Source organism: Dermacentor andersoni, chromosome 2, assembly GCF_023375885.2.
Source record: "Dermacentor andersoni chromosome 2, qqDerAnde1_hic_scaffold, whole genome shotgun sequence".
Classification (NCBI taxonomy): Eukaryota; Metazoa; Arthropoda; class Arachnida; order Ixodida; family Ixodidae; genus Dermacentor; species Dermacentor andersoni.
Window position 1 is genome coordinate 135,560,581 of NC_092815.1, and position 19,057 is coordinate 135,579,637.

A 19,057-nucleotide genomic window follows, 5' to 3' on the forward strand; every position below is an offset into this window, starting at 1 on the left:
AAGCTTTATGTGGGCCAGACCAGCCTCTGCGTGAACATTAGATTAAAGGAGCACTTGTCATCATTAAAAGGTACGGGGGGCTTTGCACTTGCCTTTGCATTGTAGAGAGTGTGTATTTCGACCGTCAGTAGAAAGAACGGTTTGCTTGTTCTGGCATAAAGATCAAACCACAAGGGAGATTATGGAAGCTTTTCATATTGATAGGGAAGGGGAAAAGTGCGTCAGTAGACCATCTCTTAGTAAAAAAGAATTGAGATATTTGGAAGAAAGTGTTTCACAGTAGAAGATTGTTATTAAGTTTGACAGGGAATTTTTCTATTGGGTTTATGTTTTTTTATGTTTTGACGCACTGGTTTTATCCACGTAACGACGCACTGATGTTTTCCACATGTGTTTCGACAAGTCACCAGGATGGCTCCTAATGTGCGTGCACAGTCGCTTAGTTGTTGACATGTTGGTCTGTGTTGGTCAGTGTATATAAATGCGATTTTCCTCAAAATAAAGCTTCAGTTGCGAGTCGGCGCCAGTGTCGTGTTCTTCTTTTCTTTCATCCTTGCCTGCTAGCTCCTTTAGATTTTGAACGAAGCCATGCACGGAAACCTCGGTAACAAATTTACCTGGCAGCTCCTTGACGAAATCCCATGCTGCCTTCTCCTGGAGCGTCTTAGCCTTGCCATAGGCATCCAAGGTTGCAGACTCGGCATTGCTCCAGTCATCTTCTGTGAAAGGTTTGCCTTCACGCTCACTTAGGGCACTCCCTGGCTGGGACTGATCTGCAAAATCAACCAAAGAAGTTAACAGGCATGTATGTCTGTCCACAAGGCATGAGTGAAGTTGGAAGTAGCTGACAATTAGTGGCAGCTGTCACCTCAAGAGTTTGCAATGACTGAGAGCATGTGACTGCTCGTCCCCCTGCTTTCTGCCCCAACCCCACCTTGTCCATCTAATTTGTCAAGCACTTCCAGTGCACCTACACTACACAACCACACAATTCAAAAAGGCAGGAATCATGGCGAGCTTTATTTGACTGATACATACTATCAGTGCATTTAAATATTACAGAGCACACAACACAATTCATGTCAATGCATCCTTGTACAGTGGTATTTCATCATAACTAACAGCAACATATGCAAAAAAACATATGTGGTGAAGAACACATGATGGTGCCAGTGCCACCTTTACAATAATGACTGATGTAGTATAGGCTATTCTCTCAATGTGCCCTAATGGAAAGAAGAGAAGCAGCAGTGTTTTACTGTACATGTGTCTTCAGGGCTGCTGCACCACTAGAAGCAGTGATCATTAACATGCTTTGCAGCATGTGATAGCTTTTTTGACAGCAGATACATGGTGTGTGAATATTTTGTGGAAAATAAGTCAGCGTTTATGAAAAGAATACTCAAGACATCATTGAGACTGCATGAAATGCTAAACATGTCTATTCTCCTATGTTCTGGTTGGCTGTAGCAATGCAAGTTGATAACATTAAGCAGTATAGAAGGTACTTCAGCCACGAGAGCTTTCAATGGCAGGAGATTCGGGAAGCATTACAGCACTCACTTCAAATGGAACCTCTATGTGGTTTAAACTGTGAGGTGGTCGTGTCAGTGCTCTTATCGTTGCGGAGAAGGTTACATGGGGCTACATATTCCTCTAATACATTTGCTAGACGCCACCTTCAAGCTTCTATCACTTCGTCCTTCTCATGTCTGGGCCCACATTATTTCCATCCTATTAGTTTTCTCACTGATTCGGCTGGCATAACGTTACACATAGACAACAGAAAGGAAAAAAAAGAACATCTGCTATCCCCTTGTGATGTTACACTAGCCAAATAATATTACTAATACTACCTTAGAAAAAGTGGTCACATTTAAATACCTCGGCGTCAACCTTTCGTATGAGTTAGACTGGTCTGCTCATGTAACGCGCATTACTGCCTCCGCTAACCAAACAGTGGGATTCCTAAAATGTCATCTGTGTCATGCACCACATCGCGTTAAACTACTAGCATTCAAGGCGCTCGTACGTCCGAAACTTGAATACACATCCCTCATCTGGTCACCACATCAAACTTACCTTATCAATGCACTCGAAAGAATTCAGAATCGTGCAGCAAGACTAATTCATTCTTTGTATTCTTATAACGCCAGCGTATCACTGCTAAAAGCACAGTCCACCTTAAACACGCTATCATCCCGGCGTCGCATTGATTCGTTAATCCTCTTTCATAAGTTTTATTACAGCTCGCTTCATCATGCGAGCTGTTGGCCCCACCCGTACCTCCCACCCCACCCGTACCTCGCCCCACCCCCTTGCCATTCCCTGCGTACAGGGCATTCCTTGCAAGTAACCCGTCCACGCAGCCATACTACAACCTTCTCTCCCTCTTTCTTTTGCCGATAATCAACCGACTGGAACGGCCTGCTCTGTCACATAGCTGAAATCGCCTGCTTATCGACATTTGCTGATAAGCTTAATACTAATATTCTTCATTGAACTCATGTGGCCCCTGATTAGAATAAGAGAGAGAGAGAGAGAAAAACTTTATTTGGTTCTTTCAAGGATTTAGCGTCTCGAGGTCTCCGTCGTCTTCTTTGGCGCCGGTGACTTGGAGCCTCTTCCGGCAAGGGTGGGCCCCTATTCCAGGGCTCCACTGAGCCTAGCTACCTCACTAGCGTGCTGCACTAAGGCCCTTCGGGCCGTGAGCTAGCAGCTGGTAAGCTGACTCTCCCATTGCTCCGCACTCGGGTTATTGTGTTGGTGGAATGATTGATTGTGTTTACATTCCCATGTGACATGATAGAGTGTGGGTGTGGCCCCGCACCATGGGCAGGTGTCTCTGTATTGTGTTGGGTACATTTTGTTTAGGATGTATAAATTTGGGAAGGAGTTTGTCTGCAATCTGCGCCAACTCATTGCTTTCTCCTTCGTTAGAGCTTTGTGCGGTGGGGGATATTTGGCTCTCGTCCCTCTGTGTAAGTTTAAGATTTCTGTGTATCCTCCTTCACAAGCGTGTGGGTGATTTGTAAACCCCACCCCTTATGTAATATCCCCAGTGAGGGGTCTTTAAGGAAATAAAAGTGAAGTGAAAGTGAAGTGAATATGAATCAACTAGCCCAGCGAAATGCTGTGTTAGTTTTCCGAATTCTACTTCTAACAATATTATAAATGGTCCAGTTACCATGATGATTCCTATATTATCTCACTGGGTGCCTCTGGATGCCTAGATATGCTTATAACCGAGTGGCCCACAATTTGTTATATATCCTCCAAGCAGCACAAACTTTAGTGCTGTTTCCCTTGTTATAAAGACTGCAGTATTCGCGTACATAGAGGCAGGGCATGACCTGGGTACAAAGCAGATATTTAAAAAAGCACTGGCGTGACATTTTCAGCTTATCATAAAGCATCGAGGTGCCTTAAATAATTTACTATAATACTTGTTCCTGCAAACCAATTTCAGTTTCGATACCCAGCAGGTGGATATGTGTCATGTGTTAGATCCCTCCGTTTCTGCTATCACTGGGGCTGTGATACACAAACACAGCCAGAAGAAAGATGTACAGCACTCTCGCTTATTTTTCATTAGCAATATTCTCATATCCAGCCTTACTGCTAAGTTGCTAAGAGTCATTCTTTTATGTGTGATAAGGCATGTGGTCGAGTTCCTACAATTCCGAAAAAAAAATGTGTCGGTACTGCTCCATCAGGGTTTACCTACCAAAGACAGCACTGATGGAGCTGGTGAGAACAACCCTCTTGACAGTGCCCGAGTCAGCACAGGCCTGCAGCACAGCCTTGGTACCATCAACGGCCAGCTTGAGCAGGTCATTGTCCTTGGAGAGCGAAGAGTGCGGTGTGGGTGCAGCCACGTGCACTACATATGTGCAGTCTTTCACAGCACTGCATGGAAGAACATTCTACGGTCAGGCCACAAGCAAAATGTGCAATACATGTGCAGGGGAAAAACAAGGAGTCTAACTGCATAAACTTCGTCATTAACTGCTAGTCACCTATACTCAGTATGAAACCAAAGTCATAAGTTCTATTAATGTTCCTTAGAGAGTTTCGATATCAAGCTGGTAACCATTGCACGTGCTCAAAACTGTGACATTATAAGAGTAACGATACTGCGTGACTGGGAAATTACACACCTGCTCAGTGTGTATGCCAGTGCATCTAAGAATAAACCAGCACACGAATATGTGTGTGATGCTTGGTGAAAAATGTTACCAAACTTTCCACTCCAAAGTGGGGAAGTGGGCCTTAAACAAGGGTGGGCCTTACATGAGTAAATGTGGTATTCTATGAGCGACGATTGTGGCACTGTATTCAGCACACTAGAAACACCACAGTGGACAAAAATACTACTTCTGCTGACAGAGAAACGTCTGTCCCATCTAATTATTTGTCCTTTGTCCCTCGCAAAACATTTCTGACACCCTTTCCCCTTCACCCCAAGTCCATATGTTGTCAATGCCTGACTTAGCATCTCGTTAAAATACCTTCGCGATATCCCACACTTGTGAGCATATACTATACAGGGTGCTCCAACTACCATGCACCAAGATCTAAAAATATGCAAATGCCATGTAGCTGGACACAGCAAAGGTAAAGGTAAGGTAAAATTTTAGAGCAACATGAAAAACACCCGATACAGCTTTCTGTTGCTGAATATGTGCGACATAAAAGTGTTTTTCCGAGCGTGAAAGAAGCCATGAACACGTGCAAAAGGCCTCGAGCAGCAAGTCACGTGGCAATTTTGCATGTATCGCAGGCTTCTTTCATGCCCCGGAAAAACAGCTTTATGGAGCCCGTATTGAGCAACAGAAAGCTGTATCAGGGATTTTTTATGTTGCTCTACAATTTTCTCACTGACACTTTTCATCCAATTATAATATTTGAGAATTTCATTAATTGATTAAGATTAATTATGTAATTAGGCAGAATGCAAAAAAATATCTGAGCATCCCCATGCGATGGCAAACAACATTACCTTGGTTCTGTCCAGCTATGCGGCATTTGCATATCTTTAAATCTTGGTGCAAGCTGATAGTGGCAAGAAATATTTTAGGTTTACTTTGTTATATGTGATAATTTGTTATATAGAGGTCAAACTATACTTTTGGAGAGCAATGAGAGACAAGTGCATGCACAGCCCAGCAGACTATGGAGAGGCAGCAGCATGTACTCAACTCTTTCCAGGTGTCCTCCTTGAGAAGGTCTGCCTGCACCAGCTCGATAGGGTGCTTGGCATCAGGCACCAGCTCACGCAGGAACTTGGTCTTATCCTCCTGCTCGAGGTTGCGCACCGTGGCCCGGACACGTAGCTCGCCATCCTCTAACAGCAGCTTCACAATGTGCGAGCCCACATAGCCCGTGGCTCCCGTCACCAGCACGACTGTAACGAGAACAAGTACATGCCCAGTGAGTGGACATGGCATCATAACTGGTGCACAGTGGCCAAAAGACATCAATATTCAAGTTGCCAAAGATTCCACTGTGAACAAACAGCATTTATAATTTATTTTATTTCAGCCTTGGCACTTGCACAGTCTCAGGTGGACAAGGTAGACACAAAGAGATGGCGGCAAGAAATTTCTTCGAGAGCAAATAGTATAGAAATCAGGCATGTATGCTCAACATGATCTGCTTCGCATTTTGACTTGGCAACACTAGTGTTTTGACAACAAGAAGAGGGGAAAAAATAGTCACGTTAAAATGCCCCAAGAAGAGACACAGAATTTGACTCCATGTATGCAAAACTGCTTCCTAATACTATATATAGCACCAGAGGTATATTGCAGTCTATGTCATTGCAAGTGATGACTAACTAAAAATACATCTTTTTTTCTCTTTTACCCATTTGCTACACTATGTGTATCTGAACATTCAATGCGCTGCTACAACATCATCGTTAATGCACATCATGCAGTCAGGTGCGAGAGCTTTAGTGCTCAAAAAGTGAATGGGGAATGTACACGTCAGGCAAGTGCTCCGTTTCATTTCCACACATTTCCAAGGTCAATAGGCGGACCCAACAGGACCATCTAAATATATCCGCCACCCTGCAAGAAAAATGCGTAAATATAAACGCGAGCTGAACACACCTGTCTAGCGTTCTAGTTTCATGACAGCTGTGCTATACGTTTGCAGATCCAATACCGCAAAATGAGAGAGTCGTTAGGCGCAAAGCCAAATCTATTGCAAGAAAGTATCCCGGCGTCGAAGTGCCAAACGTGTTTTGTGGATTGCACACACGCACGACCACGCCGGCTGCCGGTACCCGCGCATGCGTGCTACACAACACGGGCAAAGCTTAGTGAGAAAAAAAAAAGAGACGAAGGGGTAACAGCCGGGATTGCCACGTGACCATGGCCCGAAGCGGTTGCCATGGAAACAAGCGGAGCAGCGGGAGGAGGGAGCAGTGGCATTGGCGGGCGGCTCCCACTAGCCGTGACCTCTGGCGAGTTCACTGATCGCCGGGGAAGCGTCGCCATAGCAACCGCATGCGAGACGTCACGTGACTTACCCTTCTCCTTCCTAGTCTTCCTTCTTTCTCAATCCTTCTTTTTCTTCCCTTTCTATTTCCTCTTCCTCTCCATCCGAGCTCGTTTCTCCTGCCGGCCTGCGCAGCGAGCGCTACCCCAGTCTCGCTATTTCACTACGGCTGCTGCTCCTGCTCTCCCGCCGCCGCCATCCCTTCCGCTCGGTCTCGTACCTCGCGGCATCTGTGCCCGCAGCGCGCTCATCTATCGCTTCACGCCTCGCGTGCGGCCACTTTCTCGCCGGCTCCTTTGCTCATTACGCGTTGCGTTTTCCAAGGCGCTTATGCTTGCCGGGTTTCACGAGCAACGCTCGAGTCTGCAGCCAGCATGTGCTGCACTTCATCGCGACGATCGACGGCCGTTGCTGCAGCGAGCCCAGTCGCGTTTAGGCGCTGCGGTTCGCTCGTCTTCCGACCCGGGTTTCATGGCTTCTCTCACGCCTCGTCATTATATTTCCGTGCGCTCCGTTTCGCTTTCCCGAGATTTACGGCCGCGTTATGGCATTCTAATCGTATTTCTTCCTTTTTCATCTCTCCGGTCAATGTAATTTCGCGAAGTATGAGGCGATTGCAACAACAGCTCGCCGGCGAGTGGTTACAAAAAATAAAAAAAAGAAGGCACAACGAGCATCGAAACTAGTCATGCTTAAATGTTCAACAGCATGCATGCTTAAAGAAAGAAATGATAAAATATCAACGAAAACCTCGTTCTCCGCATCGCGAATCGAAAGAGTAACGTTTACGCGACCGCATGCGCATTCCTCGGTGAGTAGCGTGCACTTACAGTGCGTAATGCAAATCAGAAGGAAGCGTATTGAGGATATGCTTCCAATCCGACTTTGATTCCGGACTCCTCTCTCTCTCTCTCCGAGTGTGTGGTATGTGACAGGAAGGGTACTGAGCGAAGGGCGTCTATTACAACAGACGTTAATTGTTATTACAGTGCTTCACCGGGGAAATTTGAAGCGTCTCCAGTAAAATCACGCTAGCGGTCAATCACCTACCGCGCCCGAGGACATTTGCCCAATTAACACCCAATTAACACGTGTTGCTGGCTATTGGATCGCGTTCTTCCCGTTTCGCAGAATGGGAAGACTGAAGTGGATACGATGAACAATTTCTCTCGTAGTAGGAATAATCACATCCATGATATTAGACGCTATAAGAGAGGGCACAAGGAGCTCACACCGAATGGGAGAGAAATTGCACGCGACAGCCATTTCGCTTAGTGTTAAGCTGACGGGAGAGCAAAATGTTCTGCACCTTCAGCCTCAACTATAAGTGGTTTAGGTCCGCGCAGAGGCTACCATATATGTGCTGCCCATCGCAGCGCATTCCTCCTCCTGCGCAGCGCTCTACGTGTCCCGGCCCTGGTATACACATCGCACTATTGTCCAGCACGAAGCATCGCCAGCCAACCCTTCCTACGCTCCCCGCCCCATCGTTCCGCACCCCGCTCCTTGGTCACAACTTTCCCCCCGACGCAGTCTCACTATGGGGCGAAGAGGCTAGCGCAGAACGAGATGCAGAAGAAGCAACGTCAGCGACGTGCGCTCGCAGCAGCATCAGCGCAAGTGGTGCGCGCGAACGCGAGACACCGCACAAACAGGGGCGGGGCCAACGACGACGTTTATCACGGGAAAGGAGGCCGGAGAACGCAGAGGAGAAGTGGAGTGGGAAAATGGGGGGAGGGGAGGTAGCCAGAGCGAACTCCCAACAGGGAGGGCTGCCGTAGTTTCGCTATTCGCTTCTTGTTTTGTGAGCCGCCGCCGCCGGGATGTGGCCGGCTTAAGCTCTCTCCGATTTCGGCCCGAGCGCCATCGTTTGCGCCCCTATCGGTTTAAGAGCCCTGTTTACCGTCGTGCACCCCTTCCTCCCCTCTTTATTTGTCTCCTCCTCACGAGCAGTCCCATCTCTTTCGTAGGACTGCAGGCATTGGCGTTCTGAGGCTGGCGATCGAGCTCCGAAATGGATGTTTATACACATCTCTCTCGATGCATGCCGCTTTCCTATATACGCACCACTTATTGCCCATGCGTGCCTGCACGCTCGTTGGTATCCGAGAATATTTATTTTCTTTCTGCCTCTTTCTCCCGTGATCTTTATTTTCGTGGACGATAAAAGCTGCTGCTGGCTGATGTGGCCCGCACGAAAACCGTTTCGACGGAGATGAGAGTCGATTCAGAGGGCACCGAGCGCCGATGGAGTAAACAAGGAATACTGTACGGATAGTCATGTTGGCAGCAAGAATAACGCGACGAGTTCCACGTATGGCTGATCTGTGTGTCGAAGTGTAAGACTGGCGACCTTTTGTGACGGGCGCCTTTGTGCGTGTGCGCGTGTCTGTTTGTTTGGGAGAGGAGATCGGGGGCAAAGCAATCAAGGTAACCATAAGGCGACGTCGAATACTTGTAACATAAACGGCTGGCGATACGAACGTGGAGGCAGTGCTGGCTCGGATAAGAAATAATCAAAGCACAAAGAGAAAAGGGCAGTTATATAAACGCGATGCATCCCTTAAAATAATTTGTTAAAGAAATTGCAGAAGCGCCGCATCATCCAGAACTTCTCGGAACGTTTTCAGAGCTTTCGCCACGCGAGCACGCACTACCCCGACTCAAAGCGTTCTTCGCCACACTACACGCTTGTCATACAGACGAGAGACAGTAACAGGAGCAGAGCGAAAACGTACCGACTCCTAAGGTGCTGAGTAAAGCAGAACGTGTCGAGAAAGAAGTTACGTCATGGACACGCGCAGAAAAAGCATTGGAATAATCGACCCTTCTAGAACACAAACAAAAACGAAAATAAAATGGCGCTTCTTTCATAGCTCTGCACACCAATGAATTGAGACGAAGAGGCTGTGCCCTGTGGTACAAACATACAAAATGCTGAAAAAAAAAGGAAAGGAACAAAGGGCCAAACTGGTAGAAGAAAGCCCTGAGTATGCAATAACCCATCTCCTTCACCGGCATCATAATCGCGCAAGAAAAGGCTGCGCCGCGGCGACAGCGATGATAAGGCCAGGAAGACAAGCTTAGGTCACGGGAAAAAAGAAAGAACGAAAGAAAGGACGAGCGGCGCACGCAAAAACAATCAAGCGCGGAGGGCGATCGAGCCGGAAAGGATGAGCAGCCGGTGACAGTTAAAGCGCGCTTTGGAGGAACGAACGACGGCGGGGAAACACAAAAGGGGCTCAAAAGCAGCGCATACACATATATACATAGCGCCGAAGGATAAGGGACGAGGGGGGTTCTGCGCCGCAGCCGAGCTGCGATCCATCACGCTCCCCTCCCACTTCTTATCTCCCCCTCACTCCCTTTCCCGCCACCGGGATTGAAGGACGTGCTCGGGGCAGTTTGCTGTGCAGGCTGGCGGCGCGGGAGGCGAGATCAGAGACGCCCGTACAACGGGCCCCCGCTGCGAATAGGGAGGGGAGGGGGCGCATGCTTTAGTGAAGCAGCGAGAAGGAGCAACCAGCGCACGCAAGCGCTCACACTGCCGGCGCGTCCGTCCCGAGTAGATGGATGGACAGAGAATAGGAAGAGAATAGGAAGTCATTGGCATGAAAGCGAGATACTAATGGCTCGAGCCGACCGGGCCACCACTGTGTATTGATCTCTCCCTCTCCAGGGGACAACGAACACGGGGCTACACATAGTCGGCCGAGGCTTGGGTTGCGCCCGCTTGGTGGGCCACCCGCGCCCTCCCGTAACTTATACGCGTAGTGGTAACAAATATTGAAGCAACCGCCGCGGACTGGTAGATGACCGGGCAATTCCCGATCTATGGCTTATTAAACAATTACGACGAAGCTTCAGATTTCGCCTATCGTTACTTCCCCCCCCCCCCCCTTCAAGTTTGTCTGCTGTAACGGTAGCGCTACAGGATTTACGGTCGGGCTTTTTACCGATCAATTGAGGACTGAACCGCCGATGGTGCAAGTGACCGCGACGGCTCAGCATCCCAGCTGGAAACGCTTGCGTAGTTTTTGTCAGAATCGAATAAAAAAAGAGAGGGAAGGAAAGATACTACAATGGGGTTTGAGCAGTATATCACGTACGTGCTCCTATATCAGTTTCGATGTCACAGCGTTCACACCAGAGAGCAAGTTAAGCCGTACTGTAGTAGCAGAATAACGCTGAGTGAGGGCGTATGAACCCACAGTCTTCATGCGCTCATTATAAACAGTCGAAAACGGATGTCAGTTATTTAGCGAGTTAACTAGGCGGCCGCTCCATTGAGATGACGTGGCGTATATACGCTAGGGCAATTGCGCTGCACGCGCCTTAGGGCAAATTCCTCGGCTCTTCCATGCGTGCGTTGCTATGTTTAGTGGCGAGTGGTAAATGCCCCCTCCCCTCCCCCCGGGCGGAGGCTAAACCGGGCGTGCGGTATACGTCTGCCTATTTATGCTCATTGCATTCTAGGTTTCAGCAGGAAACGCTGTTCACATCGAACACTTTGTAGGACGTGCAACGAAAGTTATACAACGACATGAAGAAAGCAGACAAAGAAACCAAAGAATTTATAGGGAGGATTAATCGTAGAAACGATACAGAAAATAGAAATCAGAGCGCACGAAAAACACAACTGCTCGCAGGTGGGAGCCGAAAGAACACCCTGGCGCAATACGCGCATACGATGCCACTGACCAACAATGGCGGCTGTCGTACCGCCAACTTTCTTGGCTATTTCGTAGCCACCGCGGTTCCCGTTACTGTTCTTGCTTCGTACACTGAATGACAGCATTCAAAGTTCAAGTTTATCACCTCTCTCTCTCTCTCTCTCTCTCTCTCTCTCTCTCTCTCTCTCTCTCTCTCTCTCTCATTCTGCTCGTTCGTTTACTCTTGCAGCACACGTGCTCGACGGTGGCCGCGCGAGACTTGTCTTACGTCGTTAACAGTTTTGTCCTTTTCCGAGTATATATACCGCCGCAAATGTTCTTCGCCTTTCTTTCACCGAGGAATGTGTTTCGTAACTTCCTCGCGTGACGAAAAGAAAACAATCAAGAAAAAGAACGTTGAAAACGCGCAATTTTCTCGGAAACGAGCGCGGACGACGGTTGCGAAGGGAAACAACGCCGCGGGTGAAGCCGGGCTAGCTCCACTTTCATCCAAACACTATGTGGCGGCCCGTTTCGCTCGGCTTTCAAGGCCTCGCGTAATACCCGTCGCGTCGACAGAGAAAGCAACCGAGGCAATGTCTTCCATGTAAGCAATGACAACGAGCTCGTAAAGAGAGAGACACAGAAAAAAATAAGGGGGGGGGGAGGGGGCTACAGGGCGCATTCCTCCCTTCCTGGAGGTCAACAAGCCTTATAGTACTCGGAACAGCCCGCGAATAGACGTCGAACACGGGCGTGAGACTGACGAGGCAAGAGCAAAAAGGAGCCAATAGAACGCAACAGCACCAGAGGAACGCAGACGCATATGCAAAGAACTATAGCGTTCCGTTGCTGCTCGCGTGTCTCGTGAAAGCACTTTTCGAGCGCAGTGAGCCGTGGTACACCACGAACGGAACGACGAGGGAGGCGGAGAGAGCTCGAACAATGAACGGGGCACGCCGTTTGCTCCGAGCCGCAGGCCTCGGGTTAGCTGTACACGCCAAGAAGCATACGTGGCTTCGGCGGGCGGGTCGAACTAAAGGCGACAGCCTCGAGAGGGCTTCGATCGCGACACCGAGGTAGGGAGGGCAAGGTCGTCGGAGAGTGACTCACGGAGGGACGGGGGGGGGGGGGGGGGGGGGGTGACTTGCGTGTCAGCGCCCCGACGACGACGCAGGTGGTGACTCACGCCGCAGGGTGGCACTTGGGGGACCTTCGATAAAGCCTTCGAGGCAGGCAGCTACCGCGCCGCGGTCGGTAGCTCGGTCGTTCGATTATGTTGGCCGCACTGTACAGCTACCTGTGGCTGGCGCGCTGAAACAAATGCAAGCCACTAAAATACACGACTGGGTGAACGGGAGCTATCTTACATTACGGAAAAACCTTAGACGCCTCATGGGACGAAAAATCCGATGTACGGCGTTACGGCACCAAAATTCATAAGGGGTCGAACCCTCGACCTTTGTTGGGAGTCGAACCCGGGACCTTTGGTATTAATTAGGGCAAATTAGGCCATCAATTTGTGCATAAGAAAGCGTGAAGCCGAGGCGAAGATAAGCGTCAGCAGGACTTGTGTTAATAAAGCACATTTATTTGACGTAGAGGTAATTAAGGCACTCGAACCCCCGACCTTTGGTGGGCGTCAAACTCACTTGGAGATGTGGGCGCACCGGCCATATGTCCAAGTTGGATTCCAGTTGACATGATCTCGGATTGTAGCGCGAAGTGACACGGACACAGACTAGAAGCAGACAGGACGAGTTCCAGTTGACATCGTGAATGTCGAGTGTCGAACTCACTACCTTTGGTGTTAATTAAGGTGAAGTTAATGAAGGCCTTTCACAGTTAACTGAAATAAAGTTAATTAGAGGACTCGAACCTACTACCTTTGGTAGGAGAAAAGCAACAGGAAGTAACAACGCATTCGAATGAAAATGTCAAGTAATGCTATGAATATCTCGTGAGCACGCAGGCTTTCTCGCCTTCATCCCTTTTAGCTTAAGCTAAAGCAACTGTCAATTGTTTGCGATCAGACAGATGTGGTGATGCCGAAAGCGGTTGAGAGTTTTCTAATAAAGGCGTCAGCGCTACGCTCCACCATTTCTCTGCCTCATTTTGTCTACGAAAGAGACAATTTAACCGACAACATACTGTTCCCAATGTGCTCCTTAGATGACACTTCTCCGAGCGAGATAGCAAGTATGACGGACAGGCCCGATGGGGCGCGCGAGGCTGACGACTCGTCGGCTATGCGCGTTCGAAACTATATACAGTGTACAAAATATTAGCGCGCCATGATAGCGTAGCCGAAACAACATTTAGCGTGGTTGATCGCCAGATAACTCTTCGTTGTTTGGTATACATAGCATTAAAGAAAAGAAAAAGAGAAAATGAAACCTAATAGAATACATTTTATTGTTCGCCTCGTCAAAGAGAACTACACTACGAAAGAAAGGCGCAGCAAACTTTGTAGAACACGCATAATAAGTAATCGATTCGCGATGACTACACTGCAGGAAGCGTATGTAAATACATTCTCCGCGTAATAGCGGACAAAAAGTAATCGGTCCTACTGCTCCCGTCATTTCGAGACCTGAGCAAGCAGCTAAAAGAAACCATTTTTCTTTTTCCGCGCACTCCTCGCCCCGGGTTCGACGAGAGCAGATGTTGCTTCCTGAGCAGTCCCCCCTTGACTCCTATGAGCCATTTTCTAGGCTTGTTTTCCCTTCACTTTCGCGAAAGAGCTACAAGACAGACAGGAGGCGAGTTGCGTGGAGAGACAAGAAGACCGGGTCGCCGACAGACACTTCCTCAGCGGACTGGCTTCGACCTGCCCCCCTCTTACCGCCCCCCACCCCGTACATCGAGCGCCACGTTGCTGCCACCGGCAAAAACGAGATGCTTCTTTCGCCGCGCTAATGCTAGACCCGTGCCGCCGAAGTTTGTCGCCGCTGTCGATTGAGACGCGGAACCGTGCAGTGCGCGTGTCGCTCGCTCTACCCCCAACCAGAGCGTTCAGCTCGAAGCGCGTGGCATCGCTCTCGACAACTTGAGGGGAGGTGTAGGGCCGAACATCTCCGCTCTCGAAAACGGGCAAACGCGCACCGGCTGTCGCGCTGACAAGCAACGAACCGACAACTTCCTCGCGATTTCCAACTCCTGTCCGTCTCGCTGGTTCATTCTCAATCCTCCTCCTCCTCCGCCCCCCCTCACTCCCCGCGTCCCTTCGCCATCGACGACAAGGAAGTTGTGTGTTTTTCGCGCCGCATACGGCGTCGACTGCCGTGTCGATATATATCGCTTCCGTTGGCAAGTTAAGCAGCAGCAAGAGCGCGCCCATCGCGTGCCGCGCACCTACCCTGGTGTACGTCGCAGCTTGAGAAAAGGAGATGACCGGCTGGGGGATCAACAACACACGACGCGGAAGTGACAACGTAGAGATCCGCGAGTCGCGCTGGCCTTTGTTCTGGCGTGCTCGAAACAACCGGTACTGCAGTCTCCGTCGAACATTTGTGAAGCCCGTGCGCGAGTTGTCCGACGTGTGGCGTGTAATCTGTGAAAGCTTGGCTGGCGAGTTGACGGCAGAGAACACTTCCCGTAAAGGAATGGGTTCGAACGGGATACTTATCCTGAAAGTTTCGGGAAGGGGTGGGGGAGCGGGGATCACTGTGACGTTGTCTACGGCAAACCTCGTCTCGATCTCTCTGCAAGCAATATGAGATCGCTGTAATGTCTATAGGGACCTTAGAACTAGCACTTGCGAAGGCTCGGCAGCTGGTCCCCTCTCCCTAGCCTTGAAGAACTTTTTTTTAACGAGTGAACAAACAATCATTTGTCTCCAGAGTAACCTTGACAGCGTCGTGCCTCCCGAAGAAGTCGTGACGTCACCGTCACATGGTGCCATGGCCCTGGCCAGCGAGGCGAGGCGGCGGATGTCTCCCCATTTAAACAACTCGTCAAGCCTTTTTCTAACTCACTACGCCCTCGAACACAAGCAACACGAGAAAATCGTATAACACGAATTCGTATATTAGAGAGCAAAAAAAGTATTCGCACTATTTCGTGCTCATTCTTTTTTGTTTTTTTGTATTCACGATCATGTACAAACTCGCCCAACTTACGCTGCTTACTCTAGAGAGGAAGAACACCTGTTCTTCCGCAATACGAACACAAGCGACAAAAAAGAAAAAAGAAAGAAAGAATAGCAAAGGGAGCGGAAAGCTGACAGGCCTCAAGACAGAAGGAAAGACATTGGGACCAACGGAAACGACAAGTACTTTGCCCGCCGGCATGGAGGAATACACCGTGTGGCGCCATTACGTGCGGCGCTCTTCACCGCGAAGGTTCATCGGACGGTTCTCCTCCTTCGGGCGTACGATGTGTGCCGACATTCTCCCACGTCTCCGTACGATCGCGTCGCTGCTCTCCCACCGTACGTGTCCCTCCGGCTCAATCGCTCTATATCATCCTCAAGAACAAAAGGGAGGCGCCTGCGTAGCGCACGATACCAGCAGCCCCCTTCTCATTCCGGCCGCATATAGCTTTCGCCCTCGGCGTCGGCGCACAAAGGAAAACCGAGCCGGGTGAGAGAGTATATACCATCGGCCGCAGCCAGCAACGGCGCGGCTATCAAGTTCCACCTATGCCCCTATAGTCCACATGTATTGCGTCTCCAGCTCCCCATACTTCCGTGCAGCAAGTCCACGAACTATACTGGCGACACCGATAGATAATATACACGTTCAGCGAAGCCCAAGAAGTTTCTTATTCGCATTTTCTAATCCCCATTGGGTGTCCCCGTAATACTTCCGGTCGCGCGTTTTTCTTTTTTTTTTTTTTTTGACAGCCGAGTTTCAAAAGAAAAATAAAGCAAGTTTTGTCCAGTAGACAACTCTAGGTACATGTTATTAACCTGTTGAAATATAAGAAGCACGCCACATGCGTCGATGTGACCCATGCATAGCTTTCGCGTGAGTTTCAGTGTAAGATTTGTTTATCAAACAACGCCTTAATCAACTGCTTAGCGAAATTGGCGCCATGCTCGAGGGTCCTATATAGTTACAGGTTGTTACAACATGCATTCTCTTAGTTACCCGCGAAATTTATCGGGTTATTCTAGACGGTGAAACGAGGATGTCTTTTGCGACCTCTCTTCGTAAACGTTAAGAGGCTGGTCGCCTTAGTTTAAGGCGGCAGCTTCCGGCCAGGCCATCGCTGTACGTGCTGAACGCTCTCGAACCGCAAGGCGCGGCGGTATATTACGCGCAGTAATGATGTCGCACGGCAGCCCCTATTAAGCGTGAACGACCGTTTGATACTTCACTGCACGCAACTATCAGCAACGCGGACCGCAGTCGTCTCAGGACCGCCGCGGAAGAAGGGAGTTTGTTGTTGTTCTTTATTACGTATACTACATCGAAGCGACGGCATAGGCCACGAAAGTCGGCGCCGTTTCGTCTCTGCCACGGAGCAAGACTTTAAACGCAGACCGAACGATCGGTGCTCTCCGCGCTGGTAGACACGGGTAGAGGACGTGGTAGGCACCATGCAACCCACCCGGACGACTGTGCGCGAGGAATGGGCCATCAACCCCCGGTAGAACGACGAGCCCACGCTGTAGACGTTTGGTTCCTTATTGCCTGCAATTATGACAGCCCTCCTACCCGTGCACCTCCGTGAACTTGTCATAACAATACATGGGCAGGAATTTAGGACATCAACCACTAGCGTCATCTGAGGGTGAAAGGTGCTCCGGTCGCGTCAGTTAATAAGAAACGAATTTCAAAAATTGACTGCAGAGAAACTTCTCTGTATACACCCAGGTCGTTCCGTTTAAGTAACAGGTATGACATCCTCTCACTGCTTGGCTTTAGTGCAGCAGCTTTCTGGTTTCAACGGCCACTTTTCTGTAGAACTCCAGAGCGATACTTGGAAATTTGTCATTTCCAATAGCAACGTTCAAAAGGCAGATACAGGGCACTACATACTTGATTGTCATCTTTTGGTGCTGAGTTTCTCTTTGAACGCCAGCGGTCCGCGAGTTCCGCGGCGCGCCCGGCAGTGTCTGGCAGCGACCAAGCCGGCAGCGTCCGGTCCGGCTTGGCCGTTTGACCGAGACGATACTTGCATTGAGGTTCTGTATGTGACAGGAAAGTATTGCGTCCACATGGACCGGTGCCCAGTACGACGTGGTGCGGTGTGACGTGGTCGTGGTGTGCCGTTGCGAACGTGCACTACATCCATTTTAAGATTGGGGCTAGCATCATCTCCGACAAATCTGCTTTTTCCGGCAGCCATTTAACGCTTACATCTGCTCGCGATTACGGGGGAGCCAGTAAATTTTTTTAGACCAAATCGAATACGCATTGATTATCGAATACTTTTCAAACAGCTTTCGAATAATGAATAACCGTTATCGCAAATAATATAAAACAACGTTCACATTCCAGTATTCTTAAGGTTACCACGTTTCTGTCATTAGATAGTACGTTATGAAGCGTTGTTTATTAATAGCACCAATGGAGCATTAGGAGCAAACACGTTGTTCCTTCGAATGCACAGGGCTCGTCAGACAGAGTGAATGATTGCTTCAAGATGGCTACCGAAGTGACGTAGCCTGTTTCGCTACGCAAGTTCTCTTGTTTTATGTCTATACTGTGCCCGCGAGGCTGGAAATTTACCGAATTCTGGCTCCAATTTTAGGTTTATTTGGGCGAAATTGCAGTTTAAAAATGTTTGAAATATACTCGAAAAATATTTGCATTCACGAATAGCGACTATTCGATTCGATGACCGAATCGAATGAGGACACTATTCGATTCACACACGTTACCCGAAACACACGAAACTTGCAGCGCTTTTACATAAAGTAGCATTTGTGAAAGGTGAAAACATGTCTCGAAAACACCACGGGGTAAACAATTTCAAGCGAGATTCGTGCACCTCTTCCGAGATTTCGCATCCACCGAACCGCAAACTCCTTGTGTAATGCAGCGAAAACAACAAACAGGTTAGAGCTGCGAACGGAGACGGTGAAAAAAGTTTCTCGCTAAATAACGAAATGAATAAAGGAGTAGTTTCCAACACAAGAGATGTTAAAGAGATGCAATGCCCACTACAAGGACAAGAAGAAAAAACGGTTGATTTACTTATGTTGTGGAACATGAGAACTATAACCCCGGTCTCCCAAACCCCTGGGTATGTTAACACTCCGCGCGAAGACGCAAGCAGCACAGGACAGTCCAGCTAGTACAACGTGCGCGTTCAGAGTATGCCGACCACCGGCTGGCAGAATAGTGATCCGATATCCTCACATCGATTCGAACACGTACGCATCGCGCAGGTCCGCGTGCATTTTTTTGACTTTGCTCATATATACTTTATTACGCTGTTTTAACAACAGAAAGACGGCACATCCAACGCACGTGCTGAAATCTATACGATAAGCGTAGCTTTGTTGAAATGTCGCAATTAAAATGATATGCAAGGAGACAAGACACATGATGGGCGCAACCTTGCTTTTGTTGCAAACCCTTGACGGAACACTTGACGTTGTTCTCCCACCGCAGAATACGGAAGGGTAATCGAACGAGCTTACAACTGCCGTCAGGAAATTACAACCGCATCTGCTTACTCGATGGAGCAAAAGATGCTGCGGAGAGGAGTATGTGGAGAAGGATGAAGATAGAAGAAGAAGAAAACTTCGAAACTGAGCAGGCTTTCTTTTTATTTTTTGGCAGAGAAGGCAAAGGTCTGATGGAATTATATACGTTGCCCGTTAATCGCAAGTCTTGCCGCAACAGTTGCATAAGCGCATAAGCTATACAAGCACGCAGATTTTTTTAACGAAAAATTTTGAGAGGCTGCTCGAAGCGAAGAGACGGGAATTCTCGTGAGAA

General features: G+C 48.8%; 1 protein-coding gene across 3 annotated transcripts in view; it reads right to left on the minus strand.

The window, feature by feature from the left end:
• Positions 1-19,057, minus strand: part of LOC126540672 (uncharacterized) — a 163,909-nt gene that overhangs the window by 22,340 nt on the left and 122,512 nt on the right. For all 3 annotated transcript variants that reach the window (XM_050187508.2, XM_055076224.2, XM_050187507.2), the window contains exons 2-4: positions 5,203-5,407; positions 3,728-3,909; positions 618-773 (exon numbers count right to left, since the gene is read on the minus strand). In XM_050187508.2, the coding sequence (XP_050043465.1) occupies positions 618-773; positions 3,728-3,909; positions 5,203-5,407 (543 nt within the window). The remainder of the gene's footprint in view (positions 1-617; positions 774-3,727; positions 3,910-5,202; positions 5,408-19,057) is intronic.